Source organism: Lagenorhynchus albirostris, chromosome 15, assembly GCF_949774975.1.
Source record: "Lagenorhynchus albirostris chromosome 15, mLagAlb1.1, whole genome shotgun sequence".
NCBI lineage: Eukaryota > Metazoa > Chordata > Mammalia > Artiodactyla > Delphinidae > Lagenorhynchus > Lagenorhynchus albirostris.
This window is the reverse complement of record NC_083109.1, coordinates 545,815-573,699: the sequence shown is the minus strand read 5'-3', so window position 1 is coordinate 573,699 and position 27,885 is coordinate 545,815. Positions and strand designations below refer to the sequence as shown.

At 54.8% G+C, this 27,885-nt stretch overlaps 2 protein-coding genes across 3 annotated transcripts in view; one reads left to right on the top strand and one right to left on the bottom strand.

Moving 5' to 3' along the window:
• Nucleotides 1-1,690: 1,690 nt before the first annotated feature.
• On the bottom strand, nucleotides 1,691-6,387 carry SAMD10 (sterile alpha motif domain containing 10). The gene is made up of 6 exons (XM_060124725.1): nucleotides 5,999-6,387; nucleotides 4,008-4,189; nucleotides 3,756-3,927; nucleotides 3,271-3,411; nucleotides 2,888-3,044; nucleotides 1,691-2,219 (listed from the first exon to the last, which is right to left on the bottom strand). The coding sequence occupies exons 1-5, from the start codon at nucleotides 6,360-6,362 to the stop codon at nucleotides 3,022-3,024; spliced, it is 882 nt and encodes a 293-aa protein (XP_059980708.1). The 5' UTR covers nucleotides 6,363-6,387; the 3' UTR covers nucleotides 1,691-2,219; nucleotides 2,888-3,021.
• A 1,322-nt stretch (nucleotides 6,388-7,709) lies between these two features.
• PRPF6 (pre-mRNA processing factor 6) overlaps nucleotides 7,710-27,885 on the top strand; it is a 33,598-nt gene continuing 13,422 nt past the window's right edge. The window contains exons 1-11 of one of the 2 annotated variants that reach the window (XM_060124724.1): nucleotides 7,710-7,903; nucleotides 9,445-9,613; nucleotides 10,815-10,933; nucleotides 13,272-13,350; nucleotides 13,828-14,004; nucleotides 14,228-14,383; nucleotides 17,461-17,555; nucleotides 18,003-18,159; nucleotides 18,940-19,102; nucleotides 23,308-23,426; nucleotides 24,312-24,530. In XM_060124724.1, the coding sequence (XP_059980707.1) occupies nucleotides 7,833-7,903; nucleotides 9,445-9,613; nucleotides 10,815-10,933; nucleotides 13,272-13,350; nucleotides 13,828-14,004; nucleotides 14,228-14,383; nucleotides 17,461-17,555; nucleotides 18,003-18,159; nucleotides 18,940-19,102; nucleotides 23,308-23,426; nucleotides 24,312-24,530 (1,524 nt within the window). In that variant the 5' untranslated portion in view covers nucleotides 7,710-7,832. The remainder of the gene's footprint in view (nucleotides 7,904-9,444; nucleotides 9,614-10,814; nucleotides 10,934-13,271; nucleotides 13,351-13,827; nucleotides 14,005-14,227; nucleotides 14,384-17,460; nucleotides 17,556-18,002; nucleotides 18,160-18,939; nucleotides 19,103-23,307; nucleotides 23,427-24,311; nucleotides 24,531-27,885) is intronic. The other variant, XM_060124723.1, reaches the window with a different exon arrangement.

Sequence of the window (27,885 nt, the reverse complement as noted above, 5' to 3'; positions counted from 1 at the left end):
GTGTGAGGCCATGGGCTTTATTGGGGTGACTGAGCAGCCTGTCTACTTTAGGGCGGTGGTCCTAGACCAGCAGCCAGTGCCCTCCTTGCTCCTTTGTGCCCCGGAACTGGGCTCTTGGCAGGGATGCTGAGATCAGGTCTGGGGGTGACGGGGCACCGAGACGTGGAAATGAATGGAGTAGGGAAGGAGCGCTAGTTTGGAGACAGGTAAAAGGTGCGCCTCCTTCCCCGAGGCTCTTTCTACCTGCTCTGTCCACGCCGGGGCAGCTTCGGCTACACTGTTTGTGGGCAGGGCACAAAACACGTGGGCAGATTTGGAGTCTTCCTTTTCTCACAGGGACCTCTGGGAGCTGCTTCTCTCGAGGCACCAAGTGTCCATACTGGGGCAGAGGCAGGGAGGGGCCCTCTGTGGAGGGGTCAGTCAGTCCTTCCTTTGGAAATCAGAGCCAGAGAGACCTGTGTAATCCTTCCCTCATTCACTGTGCCCACCCCAGGATCAAGACGTGCAGGATTTCAGGAGAGGGGGTCAGTGTGTGTGCCCTGAGGTGCATCCAATTGGTAGGTGTGTGTCTGCATGACCACATACGTCAAGCTGTGTCCTGTTTGGCCATCATGGTGTCAGGGTATGTCTCTATGTCCCGTACTAGGTGAGAAAGATCCTAGTCGTATGTTAGTGTCCAAGTGACTGGACACAAGGTGTGGGGGGATGTCTGGGTCTTGGTGGGTGTGTGTCCAGGCCACAGCGCGTCTGCATGTCAGGGCAACGTGTGATGTTATGTGTGTTGTGTATGGGGTGCACTGTGCCTGGTGTTTTTCTGTATGTTAGGAGGTCATGGGATGCTGGGACCCTGTGTGTCAGTGTGCTGCATGTCTGGACGCTGGTGTCATCGCGTCTCTGTGTGTTGGTGCGTGTGTGTCCAGACTGCAGGGCTTGGTTTATGCCTCTGTGTGAGTATTTGTGTGTCTGGTTGCTGTGTGGGTATGTGTGGGGGCATGTGCTGTGACGTGTGTTTCTTATGTCAGAGCTCTCACTTGTGTAGGGGGCTAAATGGGGATCCCCAAAGGATAGTCACTTCAGATCCCTGGAACCTATGAATGGGACCTCATTTGGAATAAAGGTTTTGCAGACGTGATTAAGTTAAGGGTCTTGAAATGCAGAGATCATCCTGGATTATCCAGGTGGGCCCTATGTCCAGTGACAAGTGTCCTTGTAGGAGGGAGATTTGCCAGAGGTGATGTAACCCTGGAATCCAGGATGGAGTGGTGTGTCCATGAGCCCAGGAATCCCCCCAGGGCAGCCCCCAGAAGCTGGAGAGACGAGGAAGGGTTCTTTCCTGAGCCCAGGAAGGAGTGCTGCCCTGCTGGATTCCAGACTTGTGGCCTGTAGAACAGTGAGAAAGTTCGTTTCTGTTGTGTTAAGCCTCCCTGTCGTGGTCATCTGTTACAACAGCCCCAGGAACCTAACACACCTGTGTCCCTGCCCCTGGGTGCGGCCCATGGGGCAGCTGGGGCCAGCAGGGGCCTGGGGTACACAGGCGCCCCACCAGGATGGGACACCACTGCCCCCTGGTGGCCCCAGCTGGAGGCAGCTGGCCCAGGCGCCCCCTCCTCCCAGGCCCAGGCCCCACTCAAGGCTCTGAGCGTCCCCCACATGCCTGGGTGGCCAGAGTCAGACACCACACTCGCGGCACTTGAGAACCAAATTTATTTCTGATTTTTTTGTCAGAATATAAAAAAGCGCAAAACAAGGAAGATAAGACAGGAACACAGCGGGGCTGAGGGTCCAAGACAGGGAGGGAAAAGGGGAGAGAGACAGGAAGGGCTCCCTGGAAAGGGTCATGTCGTGATGGCATGAGGTGGCCAGGGATATTCAGGGCAGCCGGGCAGGATGAGGGGCTTCCCATGGGGAGGCGCACGGGATGGGGGGCACCAGGCCAGTTGTTCAAATTCCACATGGGACCTGCAACAACCAACCTCCCATCCTGAGGTGGCACAGGGCGCGGCTTGGGATCTGGTGGCTCGGCCCCATCTGTCTCCAGGATTCTCAGAATCCCCAGGGGGTTGAGTGGGCAGAGGTGCAAGAGGGTGGGGCTGCCAGGACTGCCCTAGCTATCCCACTGCTGGGCCCACGAGTGGTTGCTCAGGTGCTAGCTGGGTCTCCACTGGGTGGGCATGGGGGCTGCAGCTGTCAGAACAGTTCTTGTGTGGATCCGGGTTCTCCTGGGAAAGGGGCAGTGGGAACACCCACCCATGACTAAGCCTGGAAGGCAGTCTCCATGACCCTGGGAGGAGGGAGCCGTCCCCCAACCTAAGGCCAGGACACAGGTGAGCCTGGCACTGGGCGTGGGGTCCTCCTGGGGTCAGGCCTTGGGTGTGTGTCCCAGTCCCCGTGAGTAGATGGGGGCGTGGTAAGGGTTTCAAAACTGAGTGAGAGCCCTTGGCACGGTGGCTGGCTGGGCTGGGCCACTGACCGTTCTCTGGGCAAGGACGGGGAGGGCCACACACCAAAGGGAACCTTGGCAGTTTACCCCACCTGTGTGGCAGTCCTCTAGGGGCTGGGGGAGGGCGTAAACGGGGCGAGGGGGCAGACCTCTGGCCCTGGGCGAGGGCAGGGTGCCTAGAAGACGCGTGACTCAGCAGGCGATGGAGGGTGCCGGCGAAGGGAATATAAATAAACAGACTCCTTGGGAGGCTGGGGGTGTCCAAACCGGCTCTGGCCCCAGGTGGCTGCCCTGCATGCTGCCAGCAGCACCAGGGGGTGGGCCTGGGCTCAGGTCCTGGGAGGAAGGGCCCCACTCAAGCAGCCCCTGCCTGCCCACCCGCCCACTCCCAGGCCCTGCCCGGAGTGCACAACCAGAGGTGGCTGGAGGTGGCGACGCTCGTCCCACCTGTCCATGGGGCTGGGCTTGGCCCCTGGGGCGTCACGCGGGGTCTGAGAGGGGCTGCACGGCCAGCTCTGCCTCGTGCTCGTCAGGGGCTCCGGTCACAGTGCTGAGGTCCGGAGTTCAAGCCTAGGCAGCAGCTAGGACATGTTTCCGAAGGAAGCTGTGGGGCGAAGGGGGGTGAGGAGGGTCGGGGACCTCTGGCGTCATCCCCTCTCGCCCCAGGTGCAGGACAGCCCTTACTGGACAGCCCAGGTGCAGGACAGCCCTTACTGGGGTCCCTGGCCACCCTCCTGAGGTCAACCCACCCACCCTGCACTCCGGGCCTCGAGGCCCAGCCCCCCCAGGCCTTTCTGAACCCGTGGGCATTCCTGGCTCCTCCCACTGACCTTGGCTGAGCAGCTGCAGGCTCCGCCCCTCCTCGCGCACCTGCAGGCGCAGCAGCTGCTGCAGCACCTCCTGCCGCTGCGCCTCCTGCGCCAGCCCCATCCGTTGCAGCTTCTCCGCGTTCAGCCGCAGCAGTGCCCGGCCTGGGAGGGAGGAGAGAGGGGTTGAGCCGAGGTTGCCATCCAAGGGGTTTCGAGAGCAAAGGCGGAGAGAGAGAAGGCAGAGAGAGGAAGAGATGGGTCGGGTGGGCAGAGACAGACATGCAGAGAGAGACTCAGAGAGACAGGGCAAGAGAGGGAGAGAGGCGGAGGGAGGGCAAGGAGGAATGGTGGCTGAGCAGAGCAAAGCCAGGCGACGACGGAAACAGAGACAAAGCCCCAGATGGGAGAGGCCGACTGGGGAGGAAGCAGAAGAGAGAGGGGAGGGGGAGAAGGCTCTCCGGGGAGCCCGCCCCCGCCACACCCCAGCCCCCCAGCCCCCACGGCACCGGTGATGGCGTGCTGGGAGAAGGCCTCCACGTAGACGAGGTAGTTGTGGGGACAGTGCTTCTTGAGCCACTTGCAGACGTCCTGCTGACTCCACAGGACCACGGGCCTCGTCAGGCCACCCAGGGAGGGGCTTGTGTGGTACAGGCCATCGTGGTCAGAGTACAGCCGGCCCTGTGGGAAGAGGGGTGGCCGGTGGAGTGGGGTGGCAAGGAGGGCGGGGACTGAGGTGGGTGTAGTGTGTGGGTGGGTACCTGGGGGGCCTCGGTGCCGGGCTGCTGAAGGAGCTTGACCTGCCGGCTGCCAGCTGCCCTCTGGCTGCGGGAGTCGTGCCACGTGAGGCTGGTGCCCGGGGTCCGAGGCAGGGGGCAGGGGATGCTCTCGGCCGACACCGTGTGCTCCAGGAGGGTCCGGCAGAAGCTGAAGTGGGCAGTGGCTGCAAAGCAGGGGTGCCTGGTCACAGCTGTCAGGGGCAGGGGCTCCCTCCCTGTGATCCGGCTTCCTGCTCAGCCCATCTTTCCTCCACGGAAGAGGAGAGGCACGTTCCCAATTAGGGGTTCCCAAGCCTCCCCAAAGAGAAGGAAGTGTGCGCGAGCTGTCCTGAGAACTCCACCTTCAAGAAGCATAGTCTGTGCTCTGGGGAGCAGGATGGATTCTGTTTAATTAGAGAGAGACGTGGCCACCAGGGAGCCTCACACTCAGAACCAGGTGGGGCTCTCCTGGGACGGCCCTGGTCTTCTCCTTGGGCTGGCAGAGCCACATCAGACCAGGGCGCACGCACGCACAGGGCTTGCCTGTGAGGAAACGCGGCCCCAGCGTCCTGGGAGACTCTGTGCTGTGGGGAGACCCCTGTGGCTGGGCTGCCTGCCCACGTGGTCGTCGAAGGCACCTGGTCCCTGCAGCCCCACCTGGCGTTCCCTGGAGGCTTGGCCTCTGTCCTGCTGTGCTCACTGGCTGTGACTTGTGAACGAGAAGAAGGCTGAACTCTGGGCAAGCCCACAAGGTTCCTGCTGCCCCTTCCTGCAGGCCCCCTGGCCCAGGGCAGCTCCCGTGCATGGCAGCGTCAGCACAGCACACAGGCTGCACGCACGCGCTCGGGGACCCAGGCTGACTCCTTGTGCTTTCTCTCCCCACGCCGGCTTCGTTACGCTCATCACCTTTTAGTTTTACCATCATTTCTGTGCTGGTGGCTGACAGGAGTCAGGGGAGGGTAGACACCCGGACTGACCCCTCCCAAGGCCTTGCACAGGTCTTGGGACACAGGAGGTGCCCAGAAACATTGTGAATGACTGAATGGATGGATGAAGGCTCCGTGTGGTGTCCACAAGTCAACAGAGCCCTGGGGAGAGACAGGAAGCAGGGCCCAGCCTTGCCCCGTCTTACAGCATCCACGCCCTGACTCAGCAGGCAGGATCGGGTTCCCAGGCCGGGGTCCTTCCCCCACGCCCTCAGCAGGAGAATTAGTGACCCTCCTACCACAGACACAGCCCCTCACCCCCACTGAGGGCAGGACTTGGTGATGTGCCCAGGAGGTTTCAGTAATGAGGGAAACCCACATCTTCCACCCCCTCCTCCCTCCCCATTCTTACAACTTTGGAATTGGATGGCAACTCTGAATTTGAGGTCTGGGGTCAGGCAGAGGGCGTGGCCGAGGGTGGTTCTAGTACGGTGGGAGGAGACTCATTCTAAGCAGGCACGTTTCGGGGGAGGGACCCCGGGTCTCAGGGCTTCGCCTGGAGGGGCCTCCAGGCGGGAGAACCAGTCGGACGCCTCAGCCCGCGCCGCACCTGTCCTGGGCCAGCCGGGCCCCGCCCATTTCCTGCCCGCGCTGGGGGAGGGCTCTCCGTTCGTCTGTCGGTCCGTCCCTCCTTTCCAGCCCCAACGTCAGAATTCCAGGAGGAAATGGGGCGGGGACCCCCTCTGGGCCCCACTGCAGGGGCCGGGGAAGGTTTTACCCGCGCGAAGGAAAAGGTGACCGCGGGGTGGTGCTAGCCTGGGGACAGGAGCCTCGGCGGGTCACCTCCCCCAAACCAGGGCGCGCCGATCCCCAAGGCCTGACCGCCGCCCCCCACCCCCGCCCTCGCCCCAGCGCGGGATAAAGACACTGGGAACCCCGTTCGGCCGGGACGCGCCCCCTACTCCGAGCGCGGCTGCAGTTTGGACTTCGCTAGGACCCGGCCCTGTCCCTCCGGTCCTCGAGCCCCCAGACCGCGATAGCTCCGCGCCCGGGTCCAGCCCTGCTCACCGTCCACATCCCGGCGCTCCCCGAATCCGGCGCGCACAGCCCCGGCGCGGCCTCGCGGGGGGCTCGGCTTGGTCCTCAGCTCCGTGAACATGGGGCCCGCGGGTCCCCAGCCGGTGCACACGCCCCTCGCCGGGCGCAGGGCGGCCCGTGTGGCCGGCAGGGAACGCGCGCCGCTGCCCCGCCCCAGCCGGCCCCGCGCCCGAGCCGGTCCCCGCGCCCGGCGAGTCTGCGCGGCGAGGCACCTGCTGCCGATCCCTGAGAGCGGGGCGCGCTCCGGGAGCTCCGAGGGGTGTCGGCGGCGCGCGGATGTGCGAGCGCGGAGGGCGTCTGCCGGGGCAAGGGGCGGCTGTGCGCACCTGGGCATGGCGCCAAGGACGAGTGACTGTGCGGCCGCCCGGGGTCCAGGCGTCTGCAGGAGCATCTGAGGGTGCCTTAGCCCTCTCTGCGTATGGAGGGGAGGGGGTATCCTACCTGCTCCTGGGACCCTCTGCCCCATGGGGCCTAGGTCAAGGGCCAGACCCACCACTTCCCTCCATTCTCCTTTGTCAATTTACTTACTCATTCCTTTATTCATGCATTCTCCAGACCTCTCTGGAGGTTTCTCTCTCGAATGGGCACTTGCTTCCCCAGAGAAGCCAGTTTGACGCGCCCTTACCTCCCCCTCCCCGCTCTGTGAACTTCAGGAGAACATCAGGGTCTCTCCCCTTCCCTCTGTAGCCCCAGAATCTGGCTCAGTGCCCAGGATGTGGCACCGAACAGGGGTAGGCTGGGGACAGGGAGGAGAGAGAAACCCCGAGGGGGCTGCAGCAGGCAGGGGGGGTGTGCTTGCTTCAGGACCCCAGTGAGAAGTGTTAGGGTAGGCTGGGGACTGCCTGGTCCAGCAGAAGGCTAGACTTGTGACCAGCTTTTTGCCTGCTCTGCCAGGAGCCCAAGGGCTCTCCCCAGGTGTATGTGGGGACCAAAGAATGTCCCACCGCCACCTGAGCGAAGGTGCACATGGACACACAGTATCCAGATAACCGTCCCGCGTGTCCACCTAAAATACGAGCACGGGTGGTCGGACTTGCACCCGTGCGCACCAGCACACACGGAATTCACCCACATGCTGTGACCGCCCGTGCCCACATACTGACTTGTTCTGCTGCATTTATTTATTTTCGTCAGTTAGCTCTCTAGGGTCTGGGCTCTCTCGGTCACCGGAATCACCGGAATGTTCAGGGTATGGTGGGGGTGTGGGCGGGGCCGGAACTGGGCCCAGGAATCTGAGCGCGGAGAGCTAGGGCAGCAGTCTGTACCGCCATCAGGACACATACACCCCGCACAAGCCCTACACAGTCGGCTAGGTGTGCAGTCTGCTCAGGTGTGTTAGGCCCTGCCCCGGGGCCAAGGCGACTCTGAAGGGCAGGGTGGGAGGCTCAGGGAGGAAGGGGACCCATGGGTCCTGCTCGTACAGGCAGGTCTCAGAAATGCATCGAAAACACGCAGTAAGCAGGGCCGCCCCTGCTCAGTTTTGAGGTCCCCCAGGGCTAGTCCAGGAGCACATCGCCTGCCCGCCGCACCAGGAGCGGGCGCTACAGCACATGCGCTCGCCGCGTCTCTGTCCCCTTAGCCGCGGTCCAGAGCCGCCGGGAGCCGCCGGAAGTCGAGTTTCGGGAACTTCCGCCCAGGGAATGCGCGGTGGGCGGGGCTACGTGGGACCACGCGCTCTGCTTCCGGGGCACGGGTGACGCGGGCAGTGGTCCTTCCTGTTACAGAGCCTCGGACGTGTGTGGTTTTTCGCCTCCGGCCGCGGCCTCCATCCCTTCCCTTCTTGGCCGTCGCCGTCACCGGCGCCATGAACAAGAAGAAGAAGCCGTTCTTGGGCATGCCCGCCCCGCTCGGCTACGTGCCGGGGCTGGGCCGCGGGTGAGGCCTGGGGCCCGGGTCTGGGCGGCCGCCGACAGCGACGGGGAGGACGAGAACAGGGATGGCGCGGGATTGGCCTGATCTTGGTGGGAAGAACGGCGCTCTGGGTTAGAGCCGACCCGAGGGAGGCTGTCTGCCCCTAGGAGGTGGGACGCTTGGGTTTGAAGCGACGACTCTGAGCCCGGTTTCTGTCCCCGGGGTGGGTGGCAGCACCGTCTTGCGAGTCTGCCGTGGCGAGGACGCAAATCTCCGTCCCGTAGTCGGAGCTCTGTGGCTACCCTCCCCCCCCCAGGCCGGGCAGACCGGCCCCCCCCATTCTTGGCTTGAGCGTGACTGATTCTCTAACCACGATCCGGGCTGGAGTCCTCTGTGTGGCCTCTCACGGTGGTACCTCATTCTTTCTCTGAGGTGCTGGTGGTCACATTAATGCTTCTTCAGACTCTCTACTCCCCAGGGGTAGGGATGGCATCTGTGAGCCTTGTGACTGGGTCCCCCAGGTCAGATGACTACCATGTATTGTTGAATACGTGAGCAGGCATCATCACCGTGTTTGTTATTCGTTTGATCAGGTTTCTCTTGTTGGGAGTATTACGTCCAGCGTTATCTGGGGCACACACAAGTCTAAGATCTTGACAGTGTCTTCAGAGGACCTGCAGTTTACTAGGGGAGATGAGATGTTTGCATAAATAAGTACATAAAGAGGAACAGATTTAGAATTCTGGGGTTCCAGCGATCAACGTCTGAGCCAAGTTCAGAAGGACGTAGGGGTGTACAGACGTGGCAGGGTTAGAGGAGAAACTGCTGCTTTGTGTGTTGGGCATTTGAGAAGGAAGATGAGGTGTGGAGGAAGAGGAAGGAACTGTGAGGAGTCTGTGTGGGTGGGACGTGCGGTGGGTGGCGTGGAGCTGCAGGGGCGGAGCGACCGGAGCCCCTGTAGGCACTGGAGAAGTAGACACCTCAGTACGCTGTGCTCAGAGCTGTGCTGAAGCAGAGGAAAGCTCCGCGCGGGGGTAGCTAACTTGGGTCCCAGCTGTGATGGGAGTCATGGTCTCGGAGGAGGGATTTTGGCGGTAGACCCCGTAGAATTTAGAGACAGATGGGAGGGAGAGGGAGGCAAAGCTGATGCCGTGGTACCTGGGACGGCACTGCCACCATCGGCTGAAACGACCCAGAGCAACTGTAGGGCAGGCACAGAAGGGGAACTCCGACTGGGCCACGTTGGGTTTGGGGGCCTGGTTGGATTCAGAGAGAGGGCTGCTTGGCAGATTGTTGGAAACGGGAGACTGTGACCTGGGAGCAGAGGGGTCTGGTGCCCGGGGGAACCTCCTTCAAGGAGAATGTGGGGTGGCAGAAGGTAGCCTGAGAACCTTCTCAGGTTTCTCTCTTGAAGAGGACAGCTATGTGGAGTTCACTGCTTCTGGGCTCTTTGGGGGTTTCCCGGAGGAGTTAGAAAAAGAGGTGTCATTAGGTGACAGCTGCGGAGGGTCTTGGCACAGGAACAAGGCCACTCAAATAAATGGGCATCTTGGGGTCTCCTGCAGTGCCACTGGCTTCACCACCCGCTCGGACATCGGGCCTGCCCGGGATGCCAATGATCCCGTGGATGACCGCCATGCGCCCCCAGGCAAGAGGACTGTCGGGGACCAGATGAAGAAGAGCCAGGCTGCGGATGACGATGACGAGGACCTCAATGACACCAACTATGATGAGGTGACTTGTGAGGGGCTCCCCGGCCAGCGTCCACGTTCTTAACCCAGTGTGCTGTTGGCATCTGTGATGAGTGGCTTGGAGTGGTGGGTCCATTGCCTGTTCCAGCTAGTCAGGGGATAGGGGATAGCTCAAACAGAGTTTGAGAGGGGAGCAGGAAAAATATGAAGAAATGTGCCCTCTGTGGTCTCTTCAGAAGAGATGCACTTGCACACATTAGAACTGTTGCGTTGCTGCTGTGTCTTGGCTGGTCTTTAATGATGAAAATTTTAAGTGGAATTGGTAATATTTACCTTCTTTTGCTTTAGTGCTTGTTTTCTTAATGCATTCATGTTTGGTCTATTGAAGTCTTTTACAGATATGTTACAACAAGTGGCATTTTTCCTCAGAGAAAAGTTTTTTAAAAATTCAATTTCGAGTAATTTTAAAGTTACAGAGAACTTTCAAAAATAATATGGAGACTTCTTGCATACTCTTCACAAGTTTCTCCCCATCTCACATGACCCTAGTACTATTATTATTTTTTTATTTGTAAATTTTTAAAAACTTTCATTTTTTTTGGTCGCACCGCATGGCATGTGGGATCTTAGTTCCCTGACCAGGGATCGAACCAGTGCCCCCTGCAGTGGAAGCACGGAGTCTTAACCACTGGACCGCCAGGGAAGTCCCTATTTTTTAAATTTTTATTTATTTTATCTTTGTTTTTATTTTGAGGTATAGTTGATTTACAACGTTGTATTAATTTCTGCTGTACAGCAGAGTGACTCGGTTATACAGATATATACATTCTTTTCCATTACTGTTTATCCCAGGATATTGAATTGGGTATTCTGTGCACCCTAGTGCTGTTATTGAAACCAGGAAATTAACACTGACGCAGCAATATTAACTAACCTGTAGATCTTACTTGAATTCCACTGGGTTTTCCACCTGTGTCCTACTTCTGGCCCAGGACCCTACGTTGCATTTAGTTGTGCCTCCTTAGTGTCCTCTGGTTGGTGTGGATACTCTCTCTTTCATGCCCTTGACAATTTTGAAGAGTACTTATCAGCTATTTTGTTATCCTTCAATTTGGGTTCGATTGATTGAAAAAAATTGTTGAGCAAGCATTTTGCAGCTAGACGTGTTCTATTATTGATGTTTCTGTTGGTGGGGGTCGTATTGGAGAAAAGCTGACACTCTAAGTATGTTGTTTGGTTCTCAGTTTAACGGCTATGCTGGGAGCCTCTTCTCAAGTGGGCCCTACGAAAAAGATGACGAGGAAGCAGATGCTATCTATGCAGCCCTGGATAAAAGGATGGATGAAAGAAGGAAAGAGAGAAGGTAAGACGAATTGTCGCTCTTCATGCTGTGTTTATCCAACTTAAAAAAAAGCGTTTGTTTGTTTGTTTTTGGGCTGCACCGTGTGGCCTGCGGGATCTTAGTTCCCCGACCAGGGATCAAACCCGTGCCCCGTGCAGTGGAAGCGCAGAGTCTTAACTGCTGGACTGCCTGGGAAGTCCCAGAAAGTTTTGTTTCGATTTATTTCAGACTTGGAGAAAATTTGCAAGAATAGGAGATGTGTCTGCTCAGCTTTGAGGCTGCCTGGGGCTTGGTCTGTGGCAGCCACACTTGGAAAACCCTGGACTGTTGCACAGTAGCCTTGGGGGCTGGGGACTGGAGTGGAGAGCTTAGGAACTCCGTGTTTGACTTCCCAGAAATCGACAGAATTTGGGGGATTATTCTGCCTGTGCATCAGGGTTACCATCTTTGAAATGGGCGTGGTGATGTTGATGAGTGTATATTAAGTAATTTGGAGGTTCACTGAAGATGGCAAATGACCATTGCAGTCCTCGTGGGCATGCGTCTGTGTCTTGAGAATCTTACTGCACAGGTCATTGTTGAGCTGGGCTGGTGGGGACGGACTCCAGTGAGCTGGAGGGTGCGAGGCCCAGGCAGTCTGTGGGAGGGGCACCCTCTGTTCCTGGGGGTCCATTGGGGGAAGACCACTCCCCCGCAGAGCCCTCCTGTTTTGCCTCTGGGGCTCTCAGGTGGGTGTGTTGGATTGAACTTGGCCCAGCACGTCTGTCCTTGATGTTACCTCATTGGCAACTTTCTGATTCCTTGTCATTTTCTGGGGAAATATATGCAAAGTCAACATAGGATCCTGCAAACTATGATAAGTTTTATTGCTTCATAACATGTTTATATTTTTTACTACAAAAAGAATGCATTCTCACTCTAGAATATTAGGACAACAAGTTTAAGTGTAAGTAATGTTTATTCACAAGCCTGGAAGGTGACAGTTAACATTTTGGTTTACTTTTTTGTTTCTATTGCTCATTATACATACAGTTTTCTTTTCATAACTTGTAGAATTTTTAGTTTTCTCAAAATCATATTAGAAGAGTGAAGTACCGTTCTTCAGGGGAGTTTTTTAAAAGCATGTTATTTAATCAATGTGCATGAACTTATACGTATCGTAATTTGGTGGTTTTGCATATTAAAGAAGACTTGATTCCAATCTTCTGGAATTCATTCATTAAAAAAATCTGAGTGATGTGGATACATACAGAAAATTGTTGTATTAAGTGGTTTTAGGGAAGTGGTTGGCTTTTGAAAACTTTTCACAATACAAAAGAGCAGAAGGAACAGCGTAGCAGACAGGCGTGTGCCCCCACGTAGTCCGCACTATTCGGTTTGCACTTTCGCTTCTTCTGCTTCTACAGGTGGGCTTTGCTGGCTCCCGTTGGGGTCAGTTCGCCCTGGCGCTGAGCAGTCCATCCTTGTTACCTGGTAGCCAGTCCACATCCACTGTTCCCTGCTTGTCCCCAGAACTTTGTAGAACTGCTTTTTACGAGCCATGACGCAGTCAGCACCACTGCTCAGGCATGTCCCCTAGCCACCACCACCCCTTTACGGAACGACTGCCCACCTCCTCGTGGCACCCTTTCACTTGTTGCGCTCTCAGCGTTTCCTGTGGATTGGAAGTTGGAGCCTGAGGCTTGATTCAGATCAGTGGAGCATCTTTGGCCAGAAAACCTGACGGTATCTGTGCGAGCTGCTTCCCATCAGGAGCTGTGATGCCAGGCTGTCTCCAGCCGGTCGAGAGGTGTTTGTCTTTTCCAAGCACGTCGTTATTCACAACGCATTCAAGTTCCTGTCTGACCTTGTGGAGGGAAATATAAATCTCAGCGTTGGGAAGCCTTGGCTGCCGGGCTCTTGTCTACTCCGGTTTGCCTAACTTGGTCGATACTTTGTCACCATTGCCCACGGCTCTTTGAGTTCACGTGTGACCTGGTCCTAAGTCACCAGGAACCCATTTGGATGGACAACTAGGACAACGGTTCAGCTTTTCTTCTGAGCTGAGTTATTCAGAGGATGGCCCTACCTTTGGGACTTTATAGAATTTTAAAGCAGTAAATATACTTGTGTTTAAATGCAGGTATTTAATGGAGTAATACAACTTGCTTTTTATTTTAGTGAGTTCTGCATGTTTTTATCTGGTAGCGAGTTGAGTTATTTGTGAATGTATCCATTGTTGCCTTAAAATAGATTTGATTTAACTGCTGAGTGTGTGGAATTACTCTTTTTGGTGATTTAATTAGGAAGGATAATAAAGTGACTTTGTTTCAGAATGGACATCCAGGATTTCTAATACGTGCCCACGTTTTACTTCTAGGGAGCAAAGGGAGAAAGAAGAAATTGAGAAATACCGTATGGAGCGCCCCAAAATCCAGCAGCAGTTCTCAGATCTCAAAGTGAGCAGATGGGTGGCCTGCTGTTCCTCGTGGCCTTCCCAGTGGAGAACAGACGCTCTGGGGCACAGCTGATGAGACGAGCACAACTTTGCTCACTCTGCCCTTCCTTTAATTCAGAGGGTAGAAGAAGGGCCCTGCTTGGGTGTGCTTAATTATACGTGTGTGTGCAGAAAAGCTCTCCTCCCCAGAAAAGGGGGGACAGAGGAGCTGATTTTCTTTGTAACTTTGTAACTATGTCCATTTAGACATCAGGTTTTCTGAACTGTGTTCCCTGGGCTTTGACAGAACAATTTAAACCTGAGTGAAGTAGAGCAGATCCAACAGGTTGATTTTTCTAAGCAAAGTAGATAAACTGTGTCTGCATCAGAGTCCTTAAGGCATCATGAATTGGGCAATAGGGGTCAGGGAGAACATCATTTTTCTTGTGCGTGTGCAATTCTGCCAGAGAATTAATGTTTGGGGGCCGGGTGTTTCCAGAGGAAGTTGGCAGAAGTCACAGAAGAAGAGTGGCTGAGCATCCCTGAGGTCGGCGACGCCAGAAACAAGCGGCAGCGGAACCCCCGCTATGAGAAGCTGACCCCCGTTCCCGACAGCTTCTTTGCCAAACATTTACAGACTGGAGAGAACCACACTTCAGTAGATCCCCGGCAGACTGTGAGTACCCACAGAGAAGGCAAACGGGGCTCCTTGTGTCTGGTCGGACAGATCAGGACGGGGGGCGGGGGCAGCGCTGGAGGAGCCGGAGTATGTGCTCCTGCTGTGCCACGGCTGAGTCTGTCCGACGGTTCAGACGTCGGGCTCCAGTGGAAAGAGTTTCCAGAGATGAGAATGAAATGCATGCAAACGCAAGCCAGCGTTTTGTCCTTGCTTCCCCCAGCAATTTGGAGGTCTGAACACACCCTATCCAGGCGGACTGAACACTCCATACCCAGGTGGGATGACACCTGGATTGATGACACCCGGCACAGGTGAGCTGGACATGAGGAAGATCGGCCAAGCCAGGAACACTTTGATGGACATGAGGCTGAGCCAGGTGAGAGGTCGTGTCATGCGTTATTTTCCTACAGATCATATTAAAGAATTTTTGTTTTGCTTATAAAACTGATTTATATTTGTGAAAAGTTCACCCTTTGAAGGGCTTCGTCACATGTTAAACAGACCTGTGACATGTCCAATTCCCTGTCCCATTACACAGTGTGATGGGATTCTGCACGCAGGCTGGTGCGTGTGTTGACCCAGAGGGCGGGCACAGGTGTGCTGCATTCGGTGCCAGCAGCGAAGGGCCACCTGATGCGGTTCTCCTGCTCCCTTGGGGCTTGGGGTCTGCGGCAGGTGACAGAGGGCTGCCTGAGGAGCGGCCCAGACAGGCACTCGTGACAAGCCACGTGCTTACTGTTGATGTCGCTTAATGCCCTTCCCTCTTTACATAAAAGTTAAACGTACGTGTGTTCCTCCTGCACCCTAGTGAATCCTTGTGTCCTTACGGGGCGTGCACTAGGTGCCGTGCTCTAGAAAACCCAGGCAGAGTGAAGACCCTTTCTCATACGACATGCACGTCAGAAACCGTGAAGGAAAATACTTTCAAATTGACTACATACAAATAAAAACTTTTGCATGATAGAAAGCACTGTAAAGTCAAGAGAACCAGCAAATCGGGAAGGAGTCATGCACGTGAAAACCAGACCCAGAGTAGTCGTGTGTGTTGAAGAGAGTGTGGACCTGCACAGGCCAGGACGTGACCAGGGCGGCACACCCACACCACTGGGGAATGCTTTGTGTTAAACATTTTTATGGAAAAATTTCACACATACTTAGAAAAACAGCAGAGTGAAGTACTCAGCCATTCCTTTTGCTTCAGTGGAAAACTTAAATTTTAATTGAGCTTTTGCTATACTTGAGTTTTTTACGGTGAGCAGGTATCTTACAGTAAAAAATAAGTAGTAGCTTACAGATCCAAAAAATTGCACGCTTTCATGCTACTAGATATGTATTTACTTTATAAGTTGGAGAGTAGTTCATTGTGAATATCATGATTTAGTCTTTGATTGATGGACCTTTTGGGTGGTTTCTGCTTGTTCGTGGTTACAAACCATGTTTTTTTTATTTTTTAATAAATTTATTGTTTATTTTTGGCTGCGTTGGGTCTCCGATGCTGCGCGCAGGCTTTTCTCTAGTTGCAGCGAGCGGGGGCTACTCTTCGTTGAGGTTCGTGGGCTTCTCATTGCGGTGGCTTCTCTTGTTGCGGAGCAGGGGCTCTAGGCGCTCAGGCTTCAGTTGTTATGGCACGTGGGCTCTAGGGCACGCGGGCTCAGTAGTTGTGGCGCGCGGGCTTAGTTGCTCCGTGGCATGTGGGAATCTTCCCAGGTCAGGGATCGAGCCCGTGTTCCCTGCATTGGCAGGCGGATTCTTAACCACTGCGCCACCAGGAAAGTCCCACAAACCATGTTTTGATGAACTCCTCCTGCTTCTATCTTTGCAGATTTAAGTAAATATTTTGACAGTATCTTTAAAGTGGAATTGTTGGATTGGCATATTTTCACTTAGGTGCCAAATTATCTCTCAAAGGCACGACATTCCACACTCGGCAACGTGGGGGAGCTGGCTGTGCCATCGATCACCCCCCACCCCCACCCCGTTGGCAGCTCTGGTCTGGGGGCCTTTGGGAGGCCCATTCCCTCCAACAAGCCTCCACTTAATTTGCATCCTTGTGAGTGGTGAGGTTCAGCTTCATTTACGTTGCATAGATCTAGTTTGTTGTTTCTTTCACACTTGTGTGTAAAATGTAGAGAAAAAATAGTAATGTTTTGTGCTAAGATATGTATAAGATAAAACTTAAAGATTTAGCCGTTTCTTAAGTGTATAGCTCAGGGGCATCGAGTACATGCATATTGAAGTACTGTTTTCATTACTCTAACTTTATAGTAAGGCTTTAAGTTGGGTCGTGTTCTCCGACTTTGTTCTTCTGCTTCAATGTTGTGATGGCTGTTCTGGGTCCTTTGCCTCCTCTCCATGTGAACTTTAGAATCTGCTTGTCAACATCTACAAAGTAACGGGGATTTTGATTGGGAATGTGTTGAATCTACAGATCAAGTTGGGAAGAACTGACATCTTGACAATACTGAGTTTTCCTGTGCATGAACGTGGAATCTCTCTCCATTGATTTAGTTTTTCTTTGATTTCATTTGTTAAGGCTTTGTAGTTTTTTCTCTTACAGATCTTGTACGTATTTGTTGGGTTAACGTCTAGGTATGGTTGACCCTTGAACAGTGTGGGGTGTTAGGGGCACTGACTCTGTATGCGGTTGAGGGCTGTCCACGGCCGTCGGTTCAGCCAGCTGCAGATCGTGTAGCGGTGTGGTATGTGTTGAGGGAAAAATTCAGGTATAAATGGACCCACGCAGTTCAAACCCATGTTCAAGGGTCCACCGTGTTTCACAGTTTTGGGGGCTCTTGTAAATGTTGTTGTGTTTTTAATTTCAGATTCGACATATTCTCTGCTGGTATGTAGGATAGTGATTGATATTAACCTTGTATCCTGCAGCCCTGCAGTAATTACTTATTAGTTCTGGGAGTTTTTTGTTGATTTTTTTCAAATCTTCTACATAGATAATCAATCAAGTTGCCTGCAAACAAAGGGAGTTTTCTTTCTTCCCGTCGCTTTTCCTCTCATCCTTTCCTTGTCCTGCTGCATTTTTGCCCACTTTTTACTCAGGTTGTTTTGTTTTTGTCATTGTCATGGTAACTTTAAGACACAACTTGAGAGAGTGCTACAATGAACTGCTCCATGAAAACGTAAAGAACGTTAGCTGAGATCATCAATCTTTGTGATTTCCGGGTTTCACTCATTCTTAGATGGACCTTATGTTCGGTTAGGCTTTTCCCCCTGGAACTTTTATGTTTTCTTTTTTTTATAAAATCTTTGTTCTGTGTGGGTGAAATTTGCTTATTATCGCTACAAACTATTGTTTGAGTTAAGGTTGTTTTCTTACTTGAAAGTTCCCATGCCCACTGGGTGTCGGGATTATGGGAAGGGGCTCCAGGGACCTTCCGAGGACTTCGTTCCAGGCAGTCCTGGCTCTGTCCGACTAGCTGGGCTTGGCCTGTCTTGCAGGTATCTGACTCGGTGAGTGGGCAGACTGTGGTTGACCCCAAAGGCTATCTGACAGATTTGAATTCCATGATCCCGACTCATGGAGGGGACATCAAGTGAGTACCCTGCAGGGCCAGTGGCTGGGTGGGCTCGGCTTGCCGGGAATGTGTTGGATTTTATTTGAAGAATACGCAGCCAGAACAGGATGTGGATGTTCTAAGAAAGGTAGAGTGGGGTTGTTTGATTTCGCCTTTAAAATATATCTGTACCCGTTCACTGTGGACGTTAAATTTGTTACAGATGACATTCCAAATCTGTGTGTGTGCTGAGCTAGCGAGCAGCTTGACGATTGCGGCCCATGTTTCTGACCTTGACCTTGGGCTCGATGCCTGTGTGTGTGGAGGTGCCGCAGACTTGGAAGGGTGCCGACTGAGTTCTGACTTGGTTCTGTCAGCAGGGGCATCAGATGTGACGGTCTGGACACTGTCTGCAGTGGCACCCTCTTCCGGGCCGGGCGCCCTCAGCAGGTGGTGGCCTGACCCAGTGCTTTCTCGCCTGCACAGTGACATCAAGAAGGCCAGGCTGCTGCTCAAGTCTGTTCGGGAGACAAACCCTCACCACCCGCCAGCCTGGATCGCGTCGGCCCGCCTGGAGGAAGTCACTGGGAAGCTGCAGGTGGCTCGGAACCTCATCATGAAGGGGACAGAGATGTGCCCCAAGGTAGGGCGCCCTCCCCAAGCTGCACCCTGCCCCTGAGGGGCTTCAGCGTCTGGGCCGCCGCGCAGGACGCCGTGGGAGTGAGCTGGGCTTGGAGGGAATTGCCTGCCTTTTGGTGTTGAAGCTGCAGGCGGTGGGACAGGCGAGGAGGGGAAGAAAAGTTGGGAAAGGGTTTTTCCTGCTTATTTTTACTTGGAGTGAAAGCCTGACTGCCGCTACTTCAACAGGGAGATAACCTTAACTAGAGAGACCAAGGCTGGTCAGCCCTTCGCCCTCCCTGACGTCAGAAACCTGGAGGTGGGCCTGACTCTTAGGGGGTGTGATTGGATCAGCTCCAGAAAGTCCTGAGACCCTCTGAGGGACTGTACGCTCACTGTGAAGGCTGGGGCACCGTGACAGCCAGAGGTGCCCTGCGAATCCTTCCCCCAGGACGTTAGCATCAATCCGAACCTCCCAGGCAGACGCAGGGCTGCCTGCCTGTGTGTCTCTACCTCGTCGTGGGTTGACTTCCTACCCTGAGCGCAGGCTGTGCTCTCCTCACAGTGTGGTGGCGTGTCCTTCCCACACAGGCACAGACGTGCTGTAGCTACGCTCCCACGTGTGGGGCTTTCAGGGGGTCTCTGGCGCAGGCGTGCTGGGCGCCCAGTTCACTGTAAACCCCGGGCCCCGCGGGTGGGAGGACCCTGGCCCCCCTGTCTCCAAGGCTCGTGTGTGCCCTTCTGGGCTGCCTGCCGCCCCACCAGCCTGTGCGTACCCTGTCTGTCCTGTTCCTTTGCCCCCCAGAGTGAAGATGTGTGGCTGGAAGCAGCGAGGTTGCAGCCTGGGGACACAGCCAAGGCCGTGGTGGCCCAAGCTGTCCGTCACCTCCCACAGTCCGTTAGGATTTACATCAGAGCAGCTGAGCTGGAGACAGACATCCGCGCCAAGAAGCGGGTTCTTCGAAAAGGTGAGCCTCCCTTAGGGACCCGGCAGGAGCGGCGCCGCCTGGCTGTGTACCTGGAGATGGGGGGGCAGCCCCGCAGCTCTGTTGCCGGCCTGGGGAGCAGCCTCGCCGCTGCTTCGCTCGGGCTCTGCTGGGAGGGCTTAGAGAGTGGGGGATGCTCTCCAGGCCTTCGTCTGCCCTGGGTTGCTTCTGCCCTTGGAGCCTCTGTCGGAAGCTTCTGGCTGAGCTGCCTTCTCCTGCTGTGTGGCCTTGGGTGAGGGCAGGTGCTCTGTGGCGCTGTGGAGTGCTGTGTGCAGGTGCCGTGTGCAGGGCGAGGGAGCCACTAGAAGCTGGCCTTGCGGCGCTAGCCTTCCCGTTTCCGCCCGCAGCAGGTAGAAGGTGCCACTCGGGTCTGAGTCTTAACTGCCTCGGTGGTCGCACTAGAGTGGCACGTGAATGAACTGCTTCCCATCTTGGGAAACTCCTGCAGGGCAGTGTGTTGGTGTGTGTGCCGTTGGCTCGTGGCACGCTGAATGGTCTGCACGCCGGGGAAACTGAGTCCACCTGGGAGTCACTGCCAAGATGGAGCTTTTGTGGGTAGTTGCTTTTCATCGTTGCAGAAGTGAGAAAAGAACAGCTTTGCTCCCTTCACTGGAGCCGTAGACGAGATGCTGCTTTTGACTTTTGTTCCAGATTCAGCACCAGCTGGTCGGAGGGCTGACCTGGAGTAAGCCTGTGCAGACGGCTTGTTCCCCTTGAATTTGTAGTGTGGGTGAAATAGGTGTGTTTTGGGGAATTGAGGGCAGCTTGCAGTGGGCAGTTTCCAGCTCTTGTTCCTAAGGTGTGTGTTTGCGTGAACCGTCAGGGGCGTGTGATGTTAGATGTGCAGGGGTTGCTGGCTGCGGCCTGTGGCGCTCTACTCTCTGTGTGTGTTAGGGGCCAGGTGGTGGCCACCTTGTGTGTGACGCTGACCGCGTGTGAATGTGTGTGTGTTCCAGTGTTTTCCTCTCGGGTCTGGTTTCTTATTGCAGCCCTGCCACACTTAAAATGAGGCCGGGGCGGAAAGTCAGCACCTGTTTTGGTTTATAGAAATCAGCTCATCTCTTTTCAGCCAGGAAAATAGTTCTCTGATGACAAACACATTAAACTCTGGGTAATTAGCACGATTTATTTAGGAAAGCTCTACTGAATTTCCCCTGCCACAGTGTGATGAATGGTCAGAATGGCTTTGTGGCCACTCCCTGTTCACCCCCAGATTACCTGGGTTCATTTCCAGTTGGCTTCAGATTTGGAGAGGGGAGTAGGCCTGGAAGGGGGCCTCCGGGGGAGTGTCGAGTGATCGGTTTCCAGGCCGTCCTGGGCCTCCCGGCTGTGCTTTCCTTCAGGCTGCGCGAAGGTGGGGGGAGCGTGAAGCCCCAGCTGGCCTCCACCCTGCTCCCCGGCCCTGTTCCTGGCCTTCCCCATCCTTAGAGTGTTTCCAAAAACAGTGCTCTTTCTCTAGGTGCCTGGGGCACAGCTGGCGATGCCTCCTTTAGCTCTTGGTGAACCTGACAGCTACTGCTGGAAGGATCTGATATTTGGAAACCAGTGACAGTTACTTCCATCGGTGACTGGGGAGGCTCCGTGCCCGCTCTCAGGTTCGGCTTGAGCTCTGGGTCCCAGCTGGTGCAGCTGACGTCGTGGTCCTCTGATGGGCGAACTTGAGCTTCACATGCTACTTGAGACATGAGGCCTTAGGAGGCTGGGTGACGTGGCGTGGGTGCTTGGCCTCAGTCTGCGTGCTGTCATCTGTAGGGGCCCCTGTGGGCCTGCGAGCGCTGCGCTCTGGGGACCAGGCTGCGGGGCTGCTTCCTGTGAGCTTCGCTCACGATGAAGGTGTCAAGCACCGTGTTCCTCTGCTAATCGTGCAGGCCTGGAGCAGTGGAGTGGCTCTGTCCCCAGCCAGCGTGCTCTGGTCCATAAAGTGAGTACAGGATGGTGCCGTGTGTCCCCACCTTGGGGCCAAGGGCCAGAGAGTGCATTGGCCTCTGATCGCGGGCTGTCTAGTTCAGACTGCTCCGTTCCTGACCGGGCCGGCCCTTCCACCCCGGCTGGCCACAACTCTTGGAGGTAGCCTTGATCTGGCGCTGTGGATGGTCTCTGGGGAGCACCTTGGTGCGATCTGGACTCGTCAGCAGTGGTTGGCTTCAGCTCTGGTCCTGTGGGCTATTGATGAAATGCCAACAGAGGAGTTCCCAGTCTCTCCCGAAAAGTGGGGACCGTCTTGGGCCTCATGCCCATCGCGGGGTGAAGTTAATGACCCCATGGCCACTGGCGTGGAGTGTGACCAGGGGGAGGGGGCAGGCAGGGCTGGGGGGGCGGGCGGGGCGGGCCCCCGCAGGCCTCCTTATCTGACATCACTGCTGAGGGGCTGTTCCCTCGGTGGTCTTGGCTTTCTCGGGCTGCTGTGCTTCCTGGTGAGTGTCACTCCGGAGGCGGGACTGCTCAGCCAGGCCTCAGGACGCCGCTCTGGGCTGTGGTTGAGGTCTCTCCTCCCGCACATGGTGGCAGACGGGTCTCACCGTGGGGGTCAGGGGTCACCTCGCCAGCCGGGGCTGGTCTGGCAACACGTGGAGGCCAGAGAACTGGGTCAGCCTCAGCCTCCAGTGCAGGAGAACCATGGCCACAGGCCTTGGTGGACACATCATCCCTCGGGATGAGACCTCTAGACAGCTGAGTTCAAACTCGTGGGGACAGGGACCAGGCTCCCCCAGGGATGACGACATGCAGCCCGCGGCCACGTGCCTGCCCCGGGGGTCCTGGTCGAGCGAGAAGCACTGCTGTCACCGCATGTGTCCTGCGGGGGTCCCGCAGCTGCCGCCCTGCCGGCGCTGGGCTGAGTGACAGGTGTGGTCAGGCTAGGGAAGCGGGGGGGGGGGGGGGGGGGGGGGGGGGCGCCAAGCCCTTGGCTGCACCTCTTTTGCAGGCTGGTGGCGCTGTGGTCCTTGCAGAGCTCTGGGCCGCAGGCTGGGGCATCGTCTTCCAAGGCAGGTGGTTCCGGAGTGGCAGCGTGTTTTTTGTCATAGAGGGGAGGTCCCCATGAGCCCTGGACCATGGGAACCTTTGAAACTCACTGGGGGTGGGCCCCTGGGGTTCGTGGGGTATGTCTCCCCACCTCTGGCCCACTGGTCTTAAGCATCTCGGGCACGTGCTGCTTCCTGCTCACCAGCCGGGGAGGGACTGGCGTGGAGTGCGGTGACCCGGAGCCACTGCCATCTGGTTTGGCCATAGGAGAGGAGGGGCACCCCGTTTTCAAGGGCCTATAAAGGGGAGGGGGTGCCCCGTTTTTACAGGGCCTATGAAGGAGGGAAGCCCGTCTCCCAGAGGTGGGAGGGGCTGCTTCTGCTGAAGGGAGGAACGCGAGAGACTTGGTGAGGCCGCAGATTCTGCACCATTGAATCTTAGGGCTGTTTCCCGCCAGCTTGGCCCGTGTTTTCTAGAAAGAAGATCTCCTTTGGGCTGTTCTGGTTTCCTGCCTCCATCAGCTCTTAGTCACCGTCACTCCTGCCAGGGGCTGACTGGAGACCTTGCCTCAGCCTCCCTAGTCCGCCTGCTGCAGGGCTCTGTGTTTAGCTGCCCAGTGTTTTGGCTTTTTCAGTAAATTGCATCTGAAGGAAGGGCTCTGCTGCTTAAACAGAGGTTTGGGGGTTTCCGGACTGCAGGATGTCATAGCTTCTCCTGGGAGCTGGTCCCCCTTTCCTGCTGTCACTCGTGTGAACTGAGGCCCCGAGGCTGCCGGTGTGGTGCAGCACCTGGTGCCTTTGCGCTCGTGCTCCTTGGGGTCCAGGGAGGAGCCCTCGCTCTGCCGTCCTGGGCAGATGCGGATCCCAGAGTCGTTGGTGCTTTGTGTCCCCGTGACTTCCGCACACTCACTCACACGCGGCCTACTCGGCTGGCCCTCCTGGGCAGCGGGTGCCTGGTCTGCGCTGCCTCATTTTCTCATGTTGATTTTCAAGTGTGAGTGGGTGTGAGACGATGCACAGCCTTCTCTGCCACCCTTGCTTGCTGATTCGGGACGTCTGCACTGGTCTCTTTGGTGTCTGTCCAGACCTGTGGGACCCATGTGAAGTCCCGGCCTGTCACCCAGGGCAGAGACCATCTGGACTTGCTGGCAGCAGCATCCTCTGTGACACAGTATCTTGCTTTCACTTCCGTTTTTCTGTGATCTGGTTTCTTTTGACCTTTCCCAGCCCTTGAGCACGTTCCAAACTCAGTTCGCTTGTGGAAGGCGGCCGTGGAGCTGGAAGAGCCCGAAGATGCTAGAATCATGCTTAGCCGCGCCGTGGAGTGCTGCCCCACCAGCGTGGAGGTGAGTCCCCGCCCTGCAGAGGCCTGGGCCCGAGGCCACTGTCTGCGTGGAGGTGAGTCCCCGCCCTGCAGAGGCCTGGGCCCGAGGTCAGTCTGCAGAAGGTGTCAGCTGGGCCTTGAGCTCACTGAGGTCCAGCGCCAGGCGGCACAGTGACCATATGCTCCTGCAGGAACCGCAGAGCAGAATCTAGCTCGGCCCCGACCCCATGGGAGCTCCGCGCGGAGCTCTGTGCTTCAGGGCCCGGCCTCCTAGTTCAGCTCGGAGTTTGCCAGTGGGACCTGGAGGGTGACAGAAAAGACTGGTATGTCTTTCTGCCGGCCCAGCGGGAGGTTGGCTGTGCCTCAGAGCTACTTGGATTTCTTTAGTTTTAAATTTTCTTGTTCACAGCGTTTTGTGAAGTGACTTTTAGTCTTGATTTCATGATGTCCAGTCTGTCTTTAATTATCCTAAGGGGTGTTGTGAAATTCTCCAAACAAAATTAATCTTAATTTATTTACATAAAAATAAATAGAGCCCATACACATTTTTGGTGATAAACTGTTGCATAATCAAAACCTGTGGTGTGAGAACTCCAGACAGCTGAACACCGTGTCCTTTCAGTTTGCGAAGGTGACAGTCACACCCTGCTCACCTTCTGTCCTAATGCCGTGTACCTTTAACCAGTGTTTGGAACGCGGGGCTGAGAACCCGTCAACTATTCATGTTAACCACATCACTAAGTAAGTCAGAAGCATAACCAAACAGCTTTCAGATGAGGCAGAAAATGCCGACGCACACGTTCCTGGGCCCCGTTTAAAGTGGTCCTTGAAAACTTGTACAAAGGATTTTGTGCAAGGGCTGTGGCCTGTGGAGGGTCCACCTGACCTGGCGGGTCTCTCCGTGCAGCTCTGGCTCGCCCTGGCCAGGCTAGAGACCTACGAAAATGCCCGCAAGGTCTTAAATAAGGCCCGGGAGAACATCCCTACGGACCGGCACATCTGGATCACGGCCGCCAAGCTGGAGGAGGCCAATGGGAACACGCAGATGGTGGAGAAGATCATCGACCGGGCCATCACCTCCCTGCGGGCCAACGGCGTGGAGATCAACCGCGAGCAGTGGATCCAGGTGAGGTTGGCAGGTGCCACGGTGTCCACTTTAAACACGGACGCCCTCCTGCTCGTCAGAGTCCCTTGGAGGGTGGGGACATCGGGGTGGCACCTGAGAGGCCCGTCCTCACGCTGGCAGGCACAGCAGGCACAGGGGTGGCTTCTCCTTATGTGATCACCTCGTGGCTTTTTATGGAGGTGCAAGCCTGAGTGCATCTAGGGGGAAACTTCAGTGTTCCGATGCTTGGAGATTTAAAGATTTTAAGTGTCCCGATTTAAAGGAGAGTGAGCCTTAGAGCTTCTGTCTCTCAGGTCCCCGTCTTTAACTTCTGTAGATCGTGGCCAGCGAGGTCTTTGAAAGCACTCTAACCCGCCGCCAGGCTACAGCTGCCCTCTCCTGCCTCGTCCTGCCCCTTTGCTTCACCCACCGCCCTCAGCCTCGGAAGGCGGCCCCAGCCCTGTGCCGCCTCCCTTCTCGCGCCCCTGCCGCCGCGGTGCTGCTTGCCCGCCTCCCAGTGGCTCCAGCCGGTGCACCGGAGCTGCTCCAGCATCACCTTCCTCCCGAGGAGGTGGCGATGGATCAGTACCTCTGTTCTCTTCCCTTCCTGTGTTTGGGCAATGTTTTAAAATCTCAGGTGCAAGGCCTCATGTGTATCTCTAAAATCGAACCATCTAGATTCAGCTCCTTTATTTATTTAGTGTTGTTTAACCATTTTTGACATTCTCATTCCTTTGTGTGGATCCTGGTTTCCAGCTGGTGTCATCTTCCTTCTGCCTGACGGACTTTTTTGAACATTTCTTTCAGTGCAGGCCTGATGGTCAGTTCTTCCAGTTTTTAAATGTCTGGAAACAGTCTTTATTTCTTCCCTGCTTTTGAAAGATATTTCCTCTGGGTGTAGAATTCTAGGTTGACAGTTTTTTCTTTCAGTGTTTTAAAGACACTGTTCCTGCCTAGGTTGTTCCCAGCGAGACACCTGCTGTCATCTTTGCTCCTCTGTACGTACTTTTTTTTTAAATTAAATTAAAAATTTTTTTAATTTCTAAATTAAAAGATTTCTGTCTGCTTTTAAGATGTTTTTCTGTATCGTGGGTTTTGAGCAGTTTGGTTGTCATCTGACTTGGTGGTTTTCACGTTTCTTGTGTGTAGAGTTCGTTCAGTATCTTGGATCTGTGGATTTATAGATTTTATCGGATTTGGAGAATTTGTGCCCCCTGTTTCTTCAACTCATTCTCTTTCAGGCACAATTACCTGCTCATTAGGCTACTTGAAGCTGTCTTCCAGCTCATGGTGATCTATTCATGTTTTAAGTTATTCTTTCTGTTTCATTTTTTAACAGTTTGTTACGCTATAATTAACTGTCCATAAAATTTACCCATTTAAAGTGGGTAATTCAGTGGGTTTTAATATAGTGGGTTATTTATCTTTTTATTGTTTATTATCTATTTTGTCATTGAGTTGTAAGAATTTTTTGTATATATTTTGTATACAAGTCATTTGTCAGGTAATTGTATTGCTTATGGCACAAATGTTTTTGATATAGTCCAATTTATTTATTTCTTTTGTTACTCATGCTTTAGGTATCACATCAAAGAAACCTTCCCTAACCTGAGGTTATGAAGATTACTCCTGTGTTTTTAAGATTTTTATTTTTTAGTGCTTACATGTAGGTCTGTGACCCATTTGCCTTAAAAGAGTTGAACTTCACGCTTTTACAAGTGCGTGTCCCGTTGTCCCAGCGCCGCTAGACCTTCCCCCGTCGAGTGGCCCCGGCCGTGCTGTGGAGAACCAGCTGGTCGTAACGCAAAGGCCTACTCCCGAGTCTCGGTCCCGCCCCGCTAGGCCGTGTGTCTGGGTCTGTACCAGCACCGCACCGAGCTGCCCCTGCGGCCTTGAAGGGGGCGGCTTTGTGAGTCCTCCCCTCTGCTCGCCACACATTGTTTCGGCTGCGCCTGGTTCTTCGTGTTTTCATATGAATTTTAGGGTCAACTTGTCAGATCCTACAAAACAGCCAGCTGGGCTTTGCTAGAACACATCACCTGGGTGGACTGTTGCCATCCTAACAGTAGTAACTCTTCCAGTCAGTGAACGTGGGGTGTCTTTCCAGTTATTTAGGGTTTTTTTTTTTTTGCGGTTCGCGGGCCTCTCACTGCTGTGGCCTCTCCCGTTGCGGAGCACAGGCTCCGGACGCGCAGGCTCAGCGGCCACGGCTCACGGGCCCAGCCGCTCCGCGGCACGTGGGATCCTCCCGGACCGGGGCACGAACCCGCGTCCCCTGTATCGGCAGGCGGACCCTCACCCACTGCGCCACCAGGGAAGCCCCATTTATTTAGTTTTTTAAAAAATTTTTTGAGTAATGTTTTAGTGTACTAATATTACACTTATTTTATGTAATCTAAAGTACTTTTTTATTTTTGATGCTGTCATAAATAGAATTTTTTCTTGTTTTCATTTTTAGGTTGTCCGTTGTTAGTATGTAGTAATACAATTGATTTTAAAATATTGATCTTACGTCCTGTGACCTTGCTGAAATCATTTATCAAATTGTAATAGTTTCAGCAGATTCTTTAGGATTTTTTATGTATAGGATTATACCGTCTGTAAATACAGTTTTACTTCCTCTTTTCCAGCACGGTGCCTTTTATTTCCCGTCTGCCTGCCCGGCTAGAAGAGCAGTGGTGAGGCCCCCACCTCTGGTCATGGAGCTGGGGGACGTCTAGTCTTTCCTGTGGGTGTGGTGTGAGCTCATACGCCCTCTGCTCTGGTCGGTTACAGAGATACTCTTTTTTCTCTCAGTTTCGTCTTGGATAACTTCTGTTGCTTTGTCCTCAGGTTTCGCTAATCTTCTGTAACGTCTAATCTGCTGTTCATGTCATCGAGGACATTTTTCATCTTAGATCTTGGCAGTTTTCACTTCTAGGAATTTTGATCTTTTTAAAAACCTTCTATCACGTCTTTCATGTTGCCATATAACACTCGAACACGTGGACCGTGATTATCATAATAGTCTTAGTGCCCTTGTCTGCTCCTTCTAACACTGGGTCCCTTTGGGGTTGACTTTGGTAGACACTGAGTATCTTCATCATGAACCGTCCTGCCCGGTTGCCTTGCATGCCTGATAGCGTTTGCTTTGCTGTGGGCGCTGTGCCTTTTCCCTTGTTGGGTGCCAGATGCTTTTGGGCCGCCGTGAGCGTTCTGGGCTTCGATGTTGAGTGTGGTTCTGCTATTGGAAACGTTCTGACCCCGTGGGTCTTGCCTCGACACTTGCTGGGTGTGGGGCAGTTTGGGACTCAGCCTCCTGTGGAGGTGACCTCTGGGTGTTGTGCTCAGTGCCATGTATCTCCTGGGGGTCTCCGCTCTGGCCAGTGGGAACAGG

Coding starts and splice junctions, on each gene's coding strand:
- SAMD10 (XM_060124725.1), bottom strand. CDS start 6,362: ATGCCCAGGTGCGCACAGCCGCCCCTTGCCCCGGCAGACGCCCTCCGC. Junction 4,190..5,998: donor GGAGCGCCGGGATGTGGACG/GTGAGCAGGGCT, acceptor CCTGCTTTGCAG/CCACTGCCCACTTCAGCTTC. Junction 3,045..3,270: donor CCTGCAGCTGCTCAGCCAAG/GTCAGTGGGAGG, acceptor TTCGCCCCACAG/CTTCCTTCGGAAACATGTCC.